Source organism: Coregonus clupeaformis, chromosome 28 (genome assembly GCF_020615455.1).
Source record: "Coregonus clupeaformis isolate EN_2021a chromosome 28, ASM2061545v1, whole genome shotgun sequence".
Classification (NCBI taxonomy): domain Eukaryota; kingdom Metazoa; phylum Chordata; class Actinopteri; order Salmoniformes; family Salmonidae; genus Coregonus; species Coregonus clupeaformis.
This window is the reverse complement of record NC_059219.1, coordinates 224,190-241,782: the sequence shown is the minus strand read 5'-3', so window position 1 is coordinate 241,782 and position 17,593 is coordinate 224,190. Positions and strand designations below refer to the sequence as shown.

Here is a 17,593-nt window from a genome sequence, read left to right as displayed (position 1 = left end):
CAGCCACCCTAGTCATAGACTGTTCTCTCTGCTACTGCACGGCAAGCGGTACCGGAGCGCCAAGTCTAGGTCCAAAAGGCTTCTTAACAGCTTCTACCCCCAAGCCATAAGACTCCTGAACAGCTAATCATGGCTACCCAGACTATTTGGATTGCCCCCCCACCCCACCCCCAACCCCTCTTTTACGCTGCTGCTACTCTATTTATTATCTATTCATAGTCACTTTAACTCTACCCACATGTACATATTACCTCAATTACCTCGACTAACAGGTGCCCCCGCATATTGACTCTGTACCGGTACCCCCTGTATATAGCCTCCCTACTGTTATTTAATTTTAATGCTGCTCTTTAATTATTTGCTATTTTAATTTTGTACTTATATATTTTTTTACTTAACACATTATTTTTTTAACTGCATTGTTGGTTAAGGGCTTGTAAGTAAGCATTTCACTGTAAGGTCTACATCTGCTGTATTCGCCGCATGTGGCAAATACAATTTAATTTAATTTTATTTTATTTGAGCTGTTCTTGCCATAATATGGACTTGGTCTTTTACCAAATAGGGCTATCTTCTGTATACTACCTTGTCACAACACAACTGATTGGCTCATGCGCATTAAGAAGGAAAGATATTCCACAAATTAACTTTTAAGAAGGCACACCTCTTAATTGAAATGCATTCCAGGTGACTACCTCATGAAGCTGGTTGAGAGAATGCCAAGAGTATGCAAAGCTGTCATCAAGGCAAAGGTGGCTATTTGAAGAATCTCAAGTATAAAATATACTTTTTTGGTTACTACATGATTCCATATGTGTTATTTCATAGTTTTGAAGTCTTCACTATTATTCTACAATGTAAAAAATAGTAAAAAATAAAGAAAAACCATTGAATGAGTAGGTGTGTCCAAACTTTTGACTGGTACTGTATATTTTTTTATAATATATGTTTTTATTCTGATTTTTCAAGGGGTGCTGCAGCACCCTCAGCACCCCTATTTCCCGTGGCTATGATCGCACATGTCTAAACAAACTAAGACAAGCCTAGCGCAAAGTATTTATCAGACCAGCTGGTAGAGCACGGCGCTTGTAATGCCAAGGTAGTGGGTTCGATCCCCGGGACCACCCATACACAAAAAAAATGTATGCACGCATGACTGTAAGTCGCTTTGGATAAAAGCGTCTGCTAAATGGCATATTATTATTATTATTATTATTATTATTATCACATCAATGTATGACATCCAAACATGAGTTGCCAAATACAAATACACTGCCAGTACATTTCTTTTGAGAAATCAGTCTTAAAATTTAAAAAAGATGCAGGGTTTTGCTCAATTCCTAACTCACTCAGCAATTACATTCAGGGAGTGTAGACAAAAAACCAATGATCTGGAAACAAATTTATTTAATTGTTCAGGAGGCAGAGTGGCGTCGGAGGCAATTCATGTCTAAAATTGCATATAAAAAAGACTTATGTAAAAAGGTTTGTGTATGCTGCAGTTCTGTGGTGCGTGGTGAGAGTTTTATAGGATGCTAAATTAGGCCATACATGTAACTAGGGGTAGCCTAGCCCAGTGGTTCCCAACTCCAGTCCTCCAGTACACCCAACAGCACACATTTTTGTTGTAGCCCTGGACAAACATACCTGATTCAACTTATTGAGGGCCTGATGATTAGTTGATAAGTTGAATCAGGTGTGCTTGTCCGGGGCTACAATAAAACTGTGTACTGTTCGGGATACTGGAGGACCGGAGCTGGGAACCACTGGCATAGGATACTATATGCCACAGTGTGGTCAGCAAGGGAACTGGACTGAATCTAAACCATGACAAGCAGGAGCAAAGTGACAGGTGTTGCCCGAGGATAAACGTCTGCTGAGTGAAAAAGGTTTCAGACCTCTTGGCATAACAACTTCTCTACACTGGTGTCAGAAATGGGATGGAGTCCACTGAAGGTGTACTTTGGAGTGAGGTGCCCTGGAGCAGAGAAGTGCATTTCTATTTCACCCCAAAATGTTTTGTTCCCTGGTCCACTCTTGTTTTGCAGATCTGCTAGGTCTGGATAGGTAACAGCAAAATGGTCAAAGATGTTAGTAATTGTCACTGAAAGTCAGAAACGCAAGGCAAGGTTGTGAGGTTTGTAAATTTCATTAAATGCTGAATAGCATATAGCGCTGGAGGCACTCCTCTTGCAAAACACAATCGTAGAAAACAAACACATTCTTCATTAAAAAGGTCTTCAATCAGCCTTTTGAATTTCGCTAGAGGCACCAATTCATCCAAATGTAGAGAGCCTTGCATAACCGATAAAGACCAACAACACTAGGCCTATATTGTAAAGGCTACTATTATTTTAATGGTATTAGTCTCCAGGTACAAATAACCACTGCCGTTACATTTCTATCCGCCTTTCTTCAGAACTTCCTTATAATTCCTTCCAGCTGCTCCAACGTTATCAAGTTTCCCCGTAGAACTAATTCAGGGGAACATTTGAAAGGATGTGGGGGTGTGCATGGTGCACATGTCCTGTAGACTATACTGAATTGTATGGGGATTAAATACTGTAAGCTACTCTCTGCCCTACCATGCGATGATTCCGGGCGGGGTGTGAGCAGTGTCCGGCCGCGCCTATTTCTGCAGAACAAGATTGGGCTTTGGGTCCTATAAGGGAATGGGATTCCTGCCTGCGCGCACCGGATAGTGCATCAACCCCATTGTAAGTTTACACTATTTATTTTTTTGTTCTGCATGCAAACCAAGGCTACATTTGAATAATTGAAACATTTTGTGATCGGTTTAAATGAATTTTCTCACAATGTCTCAGTGTATATGCCTAATTATCCTTTTGAGGACATAGTGGGAAACATAATGTAGGTTTTTGTAGACAATCTTTTGAATTCAATGGGTGGTTTTGAGGATGCTATTCTAAGTGCAAAGTTGTCTAGTTAATTTTTTTAAATATAAAATAATCTTATAATAAAATAAATATGCTGAAGTGAATTAATCACAAATCACTCTATTGATAGTGTCCATTGGATAGGCCTACGCGTCGCCGCAGTATGCTTTCATTTACGTTCAGCAAATTAATAGCCTACTCTGAAATGTTAGTCGTTTAGGATGTCCCTACAAAGATAATAAAGCCCGCCTTGTTGATTAGAGTTAGACTGCATGCGCAACATGTTTCAAGCGTGTATTGAACCAATTAATTAGGTTCAAATTATTAAGAAAAATGTACAACCTCTTTGGCGTCGATTAACCTAATCAAAATAAAAAGTAAAATAGTATGTGTGTATGTGTGTGTTTGTGTGTGCGCGTGCGTGTGTGTGCTTGAAATTCGTTCTAATAAATTCTTGTCCATTTGCCAAAATCATGTTCTGGGAACGTTTGGATAACTTTCTCAAACATTCTGTGGCAGTCTTTGTTCCCAAAATTGGTGTGTTTGTTATAGACAAGTGGTGGTCACTGGTAGTGGAGCCTCCTGCCAGCTGTATGCTGTAACAGTATTCACAGACAATCCAGACTACTGCAGATCATGCTTATCATCCTACCCACCATTAATCACCATGCTGTACAGTTGCATAATTGAACATCCCTCTGTTGAAGTACATTTGTTTGACTAATGAAGTTTGTCAATGGATGACGCCTTATGATGGTGGGATGTTATACACTCTTAGAAAAAAAGGTGCTATCTAAAACCTAAAAGGGTTCTTCGGCTGTCCCCATAGGAGAACCCTTTGAAGAACCCTTTTTGGTTCCAGATAGAACCCTTTTGGTTCCAGGTAGAACCCTTTTGGGTTCCATGTAGAACCTTTTCCAAAGACGGTTCTACCTGGAACCCAAAAGGGTTCTACCTGGAACCCAAAAGGGTTCTACCTGGAACCCAAAAGGGTTCTCCTATGGGGACAGGCAAATAACCCTTTTGGAACCCTTTATTCTAAGAGGGTACAGTGTGATTGTGTGTGATTGTTCTTTGGCCCAGATGAATGTCCACACATTTGATTCTGGATTTTAGATGAGCCCCCCCAAAATGCTTTATGAATAAAGGCAGCCGGCACTCACAAAGATGGTAAATTATTTTGTTTTACTCCATAAGATTTTAGTTTGACTTTCCAAGAAACCATGAATCAGGGATTGAGGCTGAGCAGGTACAATGTTTGTGATGCTGGTTGTAAACTCAAGACATGATGTTGAGTCTTTGTCTGACCAGATAAACACAGTCAAGCACAGCTTATGGGTGCTTCACATCCCGCACGCGCACACACTCGCGCACACACTCGCGCACACACTCGCGCACACACACACACACACACACACACACACACACACACACACACACACACACACACACACACACACCACAGAGCAGAGTGAGCGCATCCATCAGCAGGTCCAACCCAGAGACCAGACCATCTCGTGACTGTTTATGGTTTCCTGTTTATATGGTTGTGGGGGAATCGTTTTTTCATGTTCAGGAAATGCGAAAATTGCTCCAGGTGTGTTTACAGGTTCTGTCACGCCTTCTTCGACACCACATGAAGTCCTCCTCATCAAAATACATTAATTATAATCCACACAATAATTCACATTTCCTGTTGCTGCAGGATTATTTTCCTGCTGTGAGAAACTGGTCAAATTAAGATCCTGCATCTGTAACCATTATTCTGCCCTGCTCTCCACCTCTCTTTCCAAATAACTTCTCAATTTAGATGGGATACTTTCGTTAAGACCAAAGTTTGGATACTTTCTCATGATATCGTTCAGTGTTGCTCTATTTCCTTTCAGGAGAAACACTGTGTTCTCTTCTTGTTGTATCAGTCTGCATCACAACGCCCATGGATGTGCACCCTTCATTTGTTGCAGAATTTAATAATGGGGAATTTCCGCCTGATACACAAGACCGAGCCAATTAACGGGACAGTGGCCGTTCAAACCATTTAGAGACCGCATGGGCAATGTTTAATTGTTTCACCCCCAGGCTCAGACTTGATGTTGCCAAAGCCACATATTTTCAGATACGTCAGTCAAAAGTTTGCAACACAAACAAATGTAACCTGTATTGTGACAGGGAGTCATGCTGAGACCAAGGTCTCTTTTACAGAGGAGCACTGTAATTACACAAATATACAGAGCTAGCTCTCTCACCTGTGAAGCCTTGGGCCAGAATACAAGTATAACATTTTTAATCTTCAATGACATGCAAACCACAACAGCCACATCAATAAGGGTCCTGACTTAATTTCTCAGATGAACTGGATCATATCACAGCCAGAAGTGTGCTAAGTTTGAAGCGAATAACAGCCAAACAATAACCTCTAATCAGTGCTACTCCGACTGCTTATGGTTCAAGTAGCCTAAGGGTGAAAATAAATATTGTTATAGCTACGCAGTCTAGTACAATGTGATCATTACAATACAAATTCAATGTAGTGTCCTGTTCTATTGATGATCAAGGTCACACAATACTATGTTGTTATTACTGTGTAATTACTGCGGTTGTTAATGTACTGTACTGTACTGCATGGCAACACTATTGCAACCAACACTACATGTATATAGATTTTATATTGTGTTATTGACTGTATGTTATTTTTTATGTGTAACTCTGTGTTGTTGTTGTTTTTATCGCACTGCTTTGCTTTTTCTTGGCCAGGTCACAGTTGTAAATGAGAACTTGTTCTCAACTGGCTTACCTGGTTAAATAAAGGTGAAATAAAATAAATAAATACAGTTACTTAAATCTGCAACATTGGTTTGATGCAACCTCAGCCGCTGCATCAGAGATTCAAACTCTCTCACCAACCGCCACATTCTGAATAACAGTAAGACTACAGCAACCCCTGCTGCCATAAGAAAGCTTTTATTTCAAACAGGCACAGTTTCACAGGCTTCTGAACTTTCCACATGATTGAAATTAGCTGTGATAGTGGTTTTCTGGAAATGTTGCTGCTACTGTCCTTTTAAAAAGCCTGTTGAGAAACACTCTGGCTGTATAAACACACTGGCTGTGTTTCAACAGCTACCCGAAGAATCCAATTCAGATTTGTTTTCCATATCCAATCTTTTTTTTCTGTGTCCCCACACTCAGTTTTACATGTGACCCATTTCAGATTTGCACATTCACACTTATGTAGCCTCTGAAGTAGTTTGAAACATGTTGGTATTACAGACTCAGTCAGGGACATGTTGAAAATGTCAGTGAAGACACTTGCCAGTTGGTCAGCACATGCTCGGAGTACACGTCCTGGTAATCCGTCTGGCCCTGCGGCCTTGTGAATGTTAACCTGCTTAAAAGTCTTACTCACATCGGCTACGGAGAGCGTGATCACATAGTCATCCGGAACATCTGGTGCTCTCATGCATGCTTCAGTGTTGCTTGCCTCGAAGCGAGCATAGAAGTGGTTTAGCTCGTCTGGAAGTCTTGTGTCACTGGGCAGCTCGCGGCTGTGCTTCCCTTTGTAGTCTGTAATAGTTTTCAAGCCCTGCCACATCCGACGAGCGTCAGAGCCGGTGTAGTACGATTCAATCTTAGTCCTGTATTGACTCTTTTCCTGTTTGATGGTTCGTCGGAGGGCATAGCGGGATTTCTTATAAGCGTCCGGGTTAGAGTCCCGCTCCTTGAAAGCGGCAGCTCTACCCTTTAGCTCAGTGCGGATGTTGCCTGTAATCCATGGCTTCTGGTTGGGGTATGTACGTACGGTCACTGTGGGGACGACATCATCGATGCACTTATTTATGAAGCCAGTGACTGATGTGGTGTACTCCTCAATGCTATCTGACGATTCCCGGAACATGTTCCAGTCTGTGCTAGCAAAACAGTCCTGTAGCTTAGCATCTGCGTCATCTGACCACTTTTTTATTAACCGAGTCACTGGTGCTTCCTGCTTTAGTTTTTGCTTATAAGCAGGAATCAGGAGGCTAGAGTTATGGTCAGATTTGCCAAATGGAGGGCGAGGGAGAGCTTTGTATGCGTCTCTGTGTGTGGAGTAAAGGTGGTCTAGAGTTTTTTTTCCTCTGGTTGCACATTTCACATGCTGGTAGAAATTAGGTAGAACTGATTTAAGTTTCCCTGCATTAAAGTCCCCGGCCACTAGGAGCGCTGCCTCTGGATGAGCGTTTTCCTGTTGACTTATGGCCTTATACAGCTCATTCAGTGCAATCTTAATGCCAGCATTGGTTTGTGGTGGTAAATAGACAACTATGAAAAATATAGATGAAAACTCTCTTGGTAAATAGTGTGGTCTACAGCTTATCATAAGATACTCTACCTCAGGCGAGCAAAACCTCGAGACTTCCTTAGTATTTGATTTTGTGCACCAGCTGTTGTTTACAAAAATACACAGACCGCCACCCCTTGTCTTACCGGAGTCAGCCGTTCTACCTGCCGATGTAGCGTATAGCCCGCTAGTTGTATGTTGTCCATGTCGCCGTTCAGCCACGACTCGGTGAAACATAAGATATTACCGTTTTTAATGTCCCGTTGGTAGGATAACCGTAATCTTAAATCATCCAATTTATTCTCAAATGATTGAAGATTGGCTAATAGGATTGATGGGAGCGGCAGTTTACTCGCTCGCCGTCGGATCCTTACAAGGCACCCCGACCTACTTCCACGATATTTCCGTCTCTTCCTCATGTGAATGACGGGGATTTGGGCCTTGTTGGGTGTCTGTAGGATATCCTTCGCGGCCACCTTGTTGAAGAAAAAATCTTTGTCCAATACGAGGTGAGTAATTGCTGTCCTGATATCTATAAGCTCTTTTTGGTTATAAGAGACGATGGCAGAAACATTATGTACAAAATTAATTACAAATAACGCGGAAAAACACACATAATAGTACAATTGGTTAGAGGGCTGTAAAACGGCAGCCTTCTTCTCCGGCGCCATTATCACAGCAAAAGTGCTTCACAGAGTAACAGACACATCTCAAATTCAACTATTCAGAAGGGACCTTGTGAATCAAGCCTTCATGGTCGAATTGCTGCAAAGAAACAACTACTAAAGGACACCAATAAGAAGAAGAGACCTGCTTGGGCCAAGAAACACGAGCAATGGACATTAGACCGGTGGAAATGTGTCCTTTGGTCTGGAGTCCAAATTGGAGATTTTTGGTTCAAACCGCTGTGTCTTTGTGAGATTTTACATTTGCGTCATTTAGCAGACGCTCTTATCCAGAGCGACTTACAGTTAGTGAGTGCATACATTATTTTTCTATTTTTTCATACTGGCCCCCTGTGGGAATCGAACCCACAACCCTGGCGTTGCAAACGCCATGCTCTACTAACTGAGCTACATCCCTGCTGGCCATTCCCTCCCCTACCCTGGACGACGCTGGGCCAATTGTGCGCCGCCCCATGGGTCTCCCGGTTGCGGCCAGCTATGACAGAGCCTGGATTCGAACCAGGATCTCTAGTGGCACAGCTAGCACTGCGATGCAGTGCCTTAGACCACTGCGCCACTCTGGAGTTATGCGGTGTGGGTGAACAGATGATCTCTCCGTGTGTAGTTCCCACCGTAAAGCATGGAGGAGGAGGTGTTATGGTGTGGGTGTGCTTTGCTGGTAACACTGTTTGTGATTTATTTAGAATTCAAGGCACACTTAACCACCATGGCTACCACAGCATTCTGCAGCGATACGCCATCTCATCTGGTTTGGGCTTAGTGGGACTATCGTTTGTTTTTCAACAGGACAATGACCCAACACACCTCCAGGCTGTGTAAGGGCTATTTTACCAAGAAGGAGAGTGATGGAGTGCTGCATTAGATGACCTGGCCTCCACAATCCCCCGACCTCAACCCAATTGAGATGGTTTAGGATGAGTCGGACGGCAGAGTGAAGGAAAAGCAGCCAACAAGTGCTCAGCACATGTGGGAACTCCTTCAAGACTGTTGGAAAAACAATCCAGGTGAAGCTGGTTGAGAGAATGCCAAGAGTGTGTAAAGCTGTCATCAAGGCAAAGGGTGGCTATTTGAAGAATCTCAAATATAACATATATTTTGATTTGTTTAACACTTTTTTATTTCATAGTTTTGATGTCTTCACTATTATTCTAAAATGTAAAAAGTAGTAAAAATAAAGAAAAACCCTTGAATGAGTAGGTGTGTCCAAACTTTTGACTGGTATTGTAGGCCTCTGACTTCTTGTCAGCAGAGCCAACAACAGCATACAGCCGTGGTGAAGAGCTTTGAAATAGGATCCATTCACATGTGTTTGGGCTTTATGATGATGATGTGTATATTTGATGTCGCAGTCATGCAGGTAAGCAGTTTAGAACTGATGCCTACCAGAACCCCACGGTCATCAGTTCAACAGTCAACATGGACTGATAGGTAACAAACATAAATTCCGCTTGCAATAAACCAACCACTGAAACCCTATTGTTGATTTATATGTTATATTAAAGTCAGTCTTGGATAATTGTACTGGATCGTTCTGACCATAAAAGACAATCTTGACCTTGAGTCAACATGAAGAGGTAAACAAAATGGTGGTGGTGTAATCATTGTCCTATAGAAAGCTTTACAGTACTCCATAATTAAACAGATCCCTTGTGCCTTAATGTTCACGGTCAATCTGTGACCACAGTTTCTGAGTGGAATAGATGATTTGCCATTGAAAACAATGGGGCCCCACTCTTTTAGACCCCACTCTGTGGACCGGAAAGGAATTGCTTTGAACGCTGCCTAAGTAAACCGTGATAGAGAACAGAGCATGAAGGAAATCTGCATGGAGATCTGTTAGACCCAGATGTAAATATATTCAGTGGACTCTGTCCTGAACAAATGAGATGTCAAGACCGCCCTTTCAAACAGTGATTCTTGTTTGAAATGGGGGTTTGCAAATCATGACTACGTCCAGGTGCATCCAGTTAGGATGGTCCCCCGTTTCCTGAATTGCTCAACTCATTGGGATCGGGCCTCAACAAGCGTTGATCTAAGACTCTTAAACAACCTGACACATACAGTACACACTAACTAGGCACACACACACAGACACACTCTCTCTGGATACAGTCTGTTTCAATCGCTAAGTTGATTATTGTTGCGCTTTCTGACTGAAAAACTGTACAGTATGTTCTAGCCATTTCCAATACCCTTTCTCTGGAGTAAGTCTGACTGGACCCAGGCACATCAAGCATTGTTTGTAAAGGCAAACCTATCAGAATTGTATTTTTATTTTAGTTGGATTGCAAGATAGGACGGCATATTTGGAATCCATTTGGGTATGGTGGTCGAATCTACAGATAATCCATAAAGAGGAAGTATTTTCAAAGGGCCTTTGTCCTAAAGACATTTATAGGTTGTTTTACATTAGCTGAATCCTGTCCTAAAGACATTTATAGGCTGTGTTTTACATTAGCTGAATCCTGTCCTGAAGACATTTATAGGCTGTTTTACATTAGCTGAATCCTGTCCTAAAGACATTTATAAGGTGTTTTACATTAGCTAAATCCTGTCCTAAAGACATTTATTGTCATGAGCCCTCTCACTCCACCGGGTTACCACCTTAATTGGTTTCCACTATCTTCCACTCTGCTCACCTCCCTCTCTCTACTCAGCCTAACTAGCTCCACCTGTCCCTGCTCTGCTCGGCTCTAATTACTCTGCCAGCTGCGCTGCATTACCCACTAACCTCTCCCAGTATTTAAGGCCCTGTCTTTCAGCTCTCCGGTGTCAGATCGTCTGCAAAGCTCACACCCGGAACCTGTGTGCTCGCGCTTCTGGCTCACCCCTGTTTTGTGACCCCGGACCTGCCTGATTCTTGGATACTCTTCTGCCCCAGGAAAACCAGACCTGCTTTCTGCCATTACGACTCCTGACTTCTCTTCGACCCCGGTAACTCTGACCAGCCTTCTGCCTTGCTACTACGTATTTTGGATTGCCCTTGAACTGTACTGCTGCCTGGTTTCATTCCGCCCCGTTGTGTCTGTGTTTCCTCCCCCCCCCAGGACTTCTGGACCACCAACCACCGGCGTCATCGGACGCATCGCTGCCACTGGGGGGAGGCACAGACCCAGCACATCGGACGGGATAACCCCTGGAGCCTTCACTCACTCCCTACATCCCTTTCCCCTTAAGTTTAAATAAACTTTCTGGTGTGACGCAATTGTGGTCCTCTTGTCGTCTGTCTGAACCGTGACAGTACGATCTGACCATCATGGACCCAGCGCACACTTCCCCGACATGGAAACCGAAGAGCCTGAGCAACCCACCGCCATGCTACGCCTGGAACACATTGAGAGAGAGCTAGGCCGCATGAGCGGCGTCATCTCCTCTCTGCTTCAGGTCGGCCACCAACAGCATCAGCAGTTCCAGCAGCACCAGCAGCAGTCCCAGCAGCAGCAACAACAACTCGCCATGATCATTCAACTCCTCACCAACCTGACCCCAGCCAGTCTGCCCACCAGCCCTGCCCCCGAGTTACCTGCCCCGGTCATTGCAGCCGCTGCTCCGGAACCCAAGATTGGAAACCCCGAGCGGTTCAACGGCGATTCAACCCAGGTCCGGCCATTCCTGACTAGCTGCCGACTTCAGTTCTCCTTGCAGCCAAGGACCTTCGCCACGGAGGGGGCTAGAGTTGGGTATGCCATCACTCACCTGACGGGCCGAGCTCGACTCTGGGGAACAGCAGAGTTCGAACGTCAAACCCCCGCATGTGCAACCTTCGACCTGTTTGCTGAGGAGATGCTGAAGGTGTTTGACCTGGATTCCCCCCACCGCAGAGGCGTCTCGTGAACTGTTCAGTATTCGACAAGGCAGACGTACAGTCGCAGACCATTCCATCGACTTCCGAACCCTGGCTAGACGAAGTTCTTGGAACACACCATCGTTGGTGGGCCGCGTTCTTCCATAGTTTGGCTGACTATATCAAGGACGAGTTGGTCTCCCATGAACTGCCTTCCACTCTTGATGAAGCCATCGCACTGACTGTCAGGATCGACAGAGGGATACAGACCCGTCGTCGTGAGAGGGGGCGCCAAGGTCCACCTACTACCGGCATTCGGAGAGATCCGACTGGGCTCCTGTCATCTACTGCCACTCACCCAGGTCAGCTTGATCAGTCTGAGCCTATGGAGATTGGGCGAGCCTCTCTCACTCCTGCAGAGCGCCAGCGACGCTTCACCTCAAACCTCTGCCTCTATTGTGGAGGTGATGGACATCGTGTGGGAACCTGCCCTTTAAAGGGCCGAAGCTCACCGGGCATAGGGGGAGTCCGGTTGAGTTCAATGACCATCCAGTCCTCCGACCGCAAACCCCTGCTGCAAGTTCACCTCCGCCTCCCTGACTCAACTCACACCCTGGCTGCTCTGGTGGATTCTGGCGCCGAAGCCAACATAATGGACATCAAGCTGGCACGCCAACTGGGACTGGAGAACCTCCGTTTGACACCTCCTATTCCTGCCCGGGCACTGGACGGACACTTACTCGGATCGGTCACTCATGTCACGGCCCCGGTCTCGATGGGTCTGTCCGGAAACCATCAAGAAACTATCCAGTTTCACCTGCTCCCCTCTCCAGGCCAACCCCTCATCCTGGGTTACCCATGGCTCCGCCCGGCACAACCCTCAGCTCGACTGGGTGACCGGGGTGATCAGGGGAGTGGGGAGAGGACTGCCACCGAACCTGCCTGCTTGCCGCCGCACTACCCCCTCGGCCAGTACCTACTAACTCCGCTCCTGACCCCTCCAAGGACCCTGTGTCGATTCTGCCAAGTCCCTGCATCGTTGCAGCTCTGACCTGGGCTGTTGAGGAACAGGTGCTGGAGGCTCTCCGTAACCAGCCAGGTCCCAGCACTTGCCCAGCTGACCGCCTTTTTGTCCCCGAAGACCTGAGGTCCCAGGTCGTTCAGTGGGGACATGACTCCCCGCCTAGCTTGTCACCCTGGCTCCACCCGCACTTACAACCTGCTCGCCCAGAGGTTCTGGTGGCCCTCTCTGAGGAAGGATGTACGGGGAATTCGTCCAAGCCTGCCCCATCTGCAACCAACACAAGTCGTCCTGCCAGCCCCCAGCCGGATTGCTGCAGCCCCTGCCTGTGCCCAGGAGTCCGCTGGTCCCTGCTGCGCCTTGTCCTCCTCCTCCACGGCTCGTCGATGGTGGTCTGGTTTACACCGTCCGCCGCCTGCTTCGGTCCAGACGGAGGGGTAGGGGTCTCCAGTACCTCATTGACTGGGAGGGCTATGGACCTGAGGAAAGGACCTGGGTGCCAGCTAGTCGGATTGTGGATAGGACTCTCATCACCGCTTTCCACCAACGGCATCCTGATCAACCTGCAATCCGTAGGGGGCCGCCCCAGAGGGGTCCCTAACCGTCCGGCCCGCTCGGCTTCCTGTCCTGTGCCTGATCCTGTCTCGGGACCTGTCCCATCTCCCGACCACGGCCCTCCGGCTTCCTCCGAGGATGAGGACGTTCACTCGGACCGTTCGGAGGAGTTCTAGCCCTCCTCCGGCTCCCCTCCTCCCGCCCGGCGTGGTGTTGCTCTTGGGACTTCTGGGGCCGTCCCTTGGGGGGGTTCTGTCATGAGCCCTCTCACTCCACCGGGTTACCACCTTAATTGGTTTCCACTATCTTCCACTCTGCTCACCTCCCTCTCTCTACTCAGCCTAACTAGCTCCACCTGTCCCTGCTCTGCTCGGCTCTAATTACTCTGCCAGCTGCGCTGCATTACCCACTAACCTCTCCCAGTATTTAAGGCCCTGTCTTTCAGCTCTCCGGTGTCAGATCGTCTGCAAAGCTCACACCCCGGAACCTGTGTGCTCGCGCTTCTGGCTCACCCCTGTTTTGTGACCCCGGACCTGCCTGATTCTTGGATACTCTTCTGCCCCAGGAAAACCAGACCTGCTTTCTGCCATTACGACTCCTGACTTCTCTTCGACCCCGGTAACTCTGACCAGCCTTCTGCCTTGCTACTACGTATTTTGGATTGCCCTTGAACTGTACTGCTGCCTGGTTTCATTCCGCCCCGTTGTGTCTGTGTTTCCTCCCCCCCCCAGGACTTCTGGACCACCAACCACCGGCGTCATCGGACGCATCGCTGCCACTGGGGGGAGGCACAGACCCAGCACATCGGACGGGATAACCCCTGGAGCCTTCACTCACTCCCTACATCCCTTTCCCCTTAAGTTTAAATAAACTTTCTGGTGTGACGCAATTGTGGTCCTCTTGTCGTCTGTCTGAACCGTGACATTTATAGGCTGTTTTACAACAGCTGAATCCTGTCCTAAAGACATTTATAAGGTGTTTTACATTAGCTGGATCCTGTCCGAAAGACATTTATAGGCTGTTTTATATTTGCTGAATCTTGTCCTAAATACATATTTATAGGCTGTGTTGTACATTAGGTGAATCCTGCTGGGGATTGAAAGGAACAAGGAAGAATAATTCAGATGAGTGGCCCTCTTCGACATGCCCTTGGTCTAGGATGTGGTGCACACATGCCATACTGCCAGGCAGGAAATGAACACTTCTGTTCCCTTCACATCAAAAAAGAAGGCACTGGCAATGTCTCAAATAGACAGAAATGTCCCAAATGTCCTAAAAGTGTGACAAAGGACCAATGTGTGTTTGTGTGTGCGCACTTAGAAAAAGGGTTGCAAAAGGGTTCTTCGGATGACCCCAAAGGAGAACCCTTTTTGGTTCTAGGTAGAACCCGTTTTGGTTTTAGGTAGTTCTCTTTTGGGATCCATGTAGCACCCTCTGTGGAAAGGGTTCTACATGGAACCCAAAAGGGTTCTTTAAAAGGTTATCCTATGGGGACAGCCAAAGAACCCTTTTAGGTTCTAGATAGCACCTTTTTTTCTAAGAGTGTAGTGTGATCAGCAAATTGATATAGACATGACTATATTGAAATGGCTTGGGAGAAATGTGGCCAAATCCTCCACTCAAACAGTAGAGCCCCCCTTGTTATACCTGCACAGACTGTTTTCCTCAAAAAGGTTTGATTTTAACCATCAATCCAGTGTCCTTTGTACACACACACACACGGGCGCGTGCACACACGAACACACACGCTCACATGCACACACACACAAGCAATCAGGGACCTTAGATGTTGTCTGATGCATTGCATCTGGAACTGGTTGGCTATCCGTTTACAGAGCAGCAACCCAGAGAAATCAATTTAATCCAGATGCTTCATGTTGCCTCTGAGGTCTGATTCACTTGTTGCATGTTTGGCCACCTGTGCTCTGAAGTCATTAAATGTTGGCTCTTGATTTTACTGTAAGATACTCAAATTGTCACGGTACCCTTTCCTCCCCCTCCACATTGCCTACCCCCCTCCCCAAATGCCACAAACTATTTAAGAAATGTATAATCTAATTTAGGCACTGACATGTGTAACCGGTGTGAAAGGGCCGTGGCTTTTGTGGAGCGATAGGTACCGATGCTTCGTGGGAGGCAGTTGTTGATGTGTTCATAGGATCCCTATTTCGAGCCCAGGTTGGGGTGAGGAGAGGGACGGAAGTAACACTGTTGCACATGCATGAGTAGTACAAAATAATGTTATGATGTAAGAAACATTTATAAATGAAGACTTTAATGATTTTTTGACATGTTCCTGTGATTTGTAGGATGTCACAGGATGCTATGTTTAAATTAGATCGAACAACATTTCAGTTGAATCTGTTGTCAACACAACTTGATCTGATAAACAGCAACTCTCTGTGTTCCAACAGTTGATCAGTCCATGTTTGTGTTTCAAGGAGAGAGACTAGAGAAAGGTTCCAACATGGAGGGGACACAGGGCCTCCTGGCCATCTTCACCATAGCAGCATGTTTTCTGGTCAACGGAGCACAAAAAACAGGTAAGCATGTTTGTCTCCTGACATCTGAATCAGTCCAGAATGCAGAACACAGTCCAGAATGGCATAAACAGAGAAGCGTTGAAGAAATACCACACAAATACAAAATTACGACCAACTTAGTTATAAGAAATGTGTTTTTATAAAAGCACTGTATAAATAATATTTGATTAATCGATTGATTGATTGATTGATTAATTGCATTCATTGCATTCTTGTGGTTTAGACATGTGTAAGAAATTCCATTGGCTGACGACTGTTCTCTTCCTCTCCCAGTCTGCAAGGAAGAGGCCGTGGCAGACATCGTCTTCCTGGTGGACGGCTCATGGAGCGTCGGCTCAGAGAACTTCAAGCAGATCCGCCAGTTTTTGTACACGCTGGTCAACAGCTTTGACGTGGCACCCGACCAGGTGCGCATCGGTCTGGTCCAGTACAGCAACGCGGCGCGCACCGAGTTCCTCCTTAACACCTTCCAGGACAAACAGGACATACTGCAGTACATCAACAACCTGCCTTATATGGGCGGTGAAACCAAGACGGGCCTGGGCCTGGACTTCCTGCTGAACGAGCTCTTTGTTGACCGAGCCGGGAGCCGAGTGAACGAGAACGTGCCCCAGATCGCTGTGGTGATCACTGACGGCAAATCGCTGGACAAAGTGGGGCTGCATGCCCTTAAGCTGAAGAAGCGGGGCGTCACACTGTACGCCATCGGGATCAAAGAAGCAGACGAAGATCAGCTGAAGGAGATCGCCACTACGCCTCACGACCAGCACGTGTACAGCGTGTCTGACTTTGCCGCGCTGCAGGGGATCTCCCAGATCCTCGTCCAGATGCTGTGTACTACCATAGATGAGGCAAAGAGACCGATCTCCCAAGTGGTCCAAGGTACTATAACAGTGTATTCATTGTTTCCATTTGAAAAATATTATTTATAAATAAATGACATGAAGTATTCTTTTCCTTCGTCTCCAGAGTGCCGCAGCGCCACAGTGGCTGACATTGTGTTCCTTGTGGATGGCTCCACCAGCATCAGCCCTACAAATTTCCAGTTGGTTCGGAGGTTTCTCCACAGCTTCATCGAGGGGCTGGATATCGGAGCGGACAAGGTTCGCGTAGGACTGGCCCAGTTCAGTAACGAGATCCAGAAGCAATTCCATTTGGGTGAACATACGGACAAAAGGGCCCTACTGGAACAAGTGGACAGGCTTCCACAGCTCGGGGGAGGCACAGCCACCGGCAAAGCCATTACCGTCCTTCTGGAAGAGTTTTTCACCACGGCCAAAGGGAGCCGCGCTGATCAGAGGGTGCCTCAGATTGCTGTGGTGCTCACTGACGGGGAGTCTGAGGACGACGTAGTGCTGCCAGCCAAGGCACTAAGGCAGCATGGGGTCATTGTGTTTGCTATTGGCGTGGGGGCAGCCAACATCAACGAGCTGAAGGCAATCGCTAACAGGCCCCACCAGCATTTCCTGGTCAGCATTGAACGTTTCCAGGCCCTACAGACACTTTCTCAGGGTCTGCTGCAGACTGTCTGTGTCTTCATGGAGAACCAGAGGATGGGTAAGATACTTTTATAAGGTAACATACTGTATGTTGTAACAAATGGTGAATCTTGGACTTGCAAAGTGTCTAATCCAAGTGACTTGCTATAGTTGTACCATGGGATACCATTCTAAGCAAAAGTATGCAACCTTGAGAGGCAGACATTGTCTACTGCCACTTGTGCCAACATTAAAGTCAATATTAAAAGGACCACTTCTAAAAATGACAATTAAATATGGCATACATTCAC

General features: G+C 46.2%; 1 protein-coding gene across 1 annotated transcript in view; it reads left to right on the top strand.

Moving 5' to 3' along the window:
* Positions 1-2,680: 2,680 nt before the first annotated feature.
* The window catches only part of LOC121543269 (collagen alpha-6(VI) chain-like), a 31,146-nt gene continuing 16,233 nt past the window's right edge, over positions 2,681-17,593 (top strand). The window contains exons 1-4 of the mRNA XM_045208292.1: positions 2,681-2,717; positions 15,703-15,804; positions 16,078-16,686; positions 16,774-17,361. Of these exons, the coding sequence (XP_045064227.1) occupies positions 15,729-15,804; positions 16,078-16,686; positions 16,774-17,361 (1,273 nt within the window). The 5' untranslated portion in view covers positions 2,681-2,717; positions 15,703-15,728. The remainder of the gene's footprint in view (positions 2,718-15,702; positions 15,805-16,077; positions 16,687-16,773; positions 17,362-17,593) is intronic.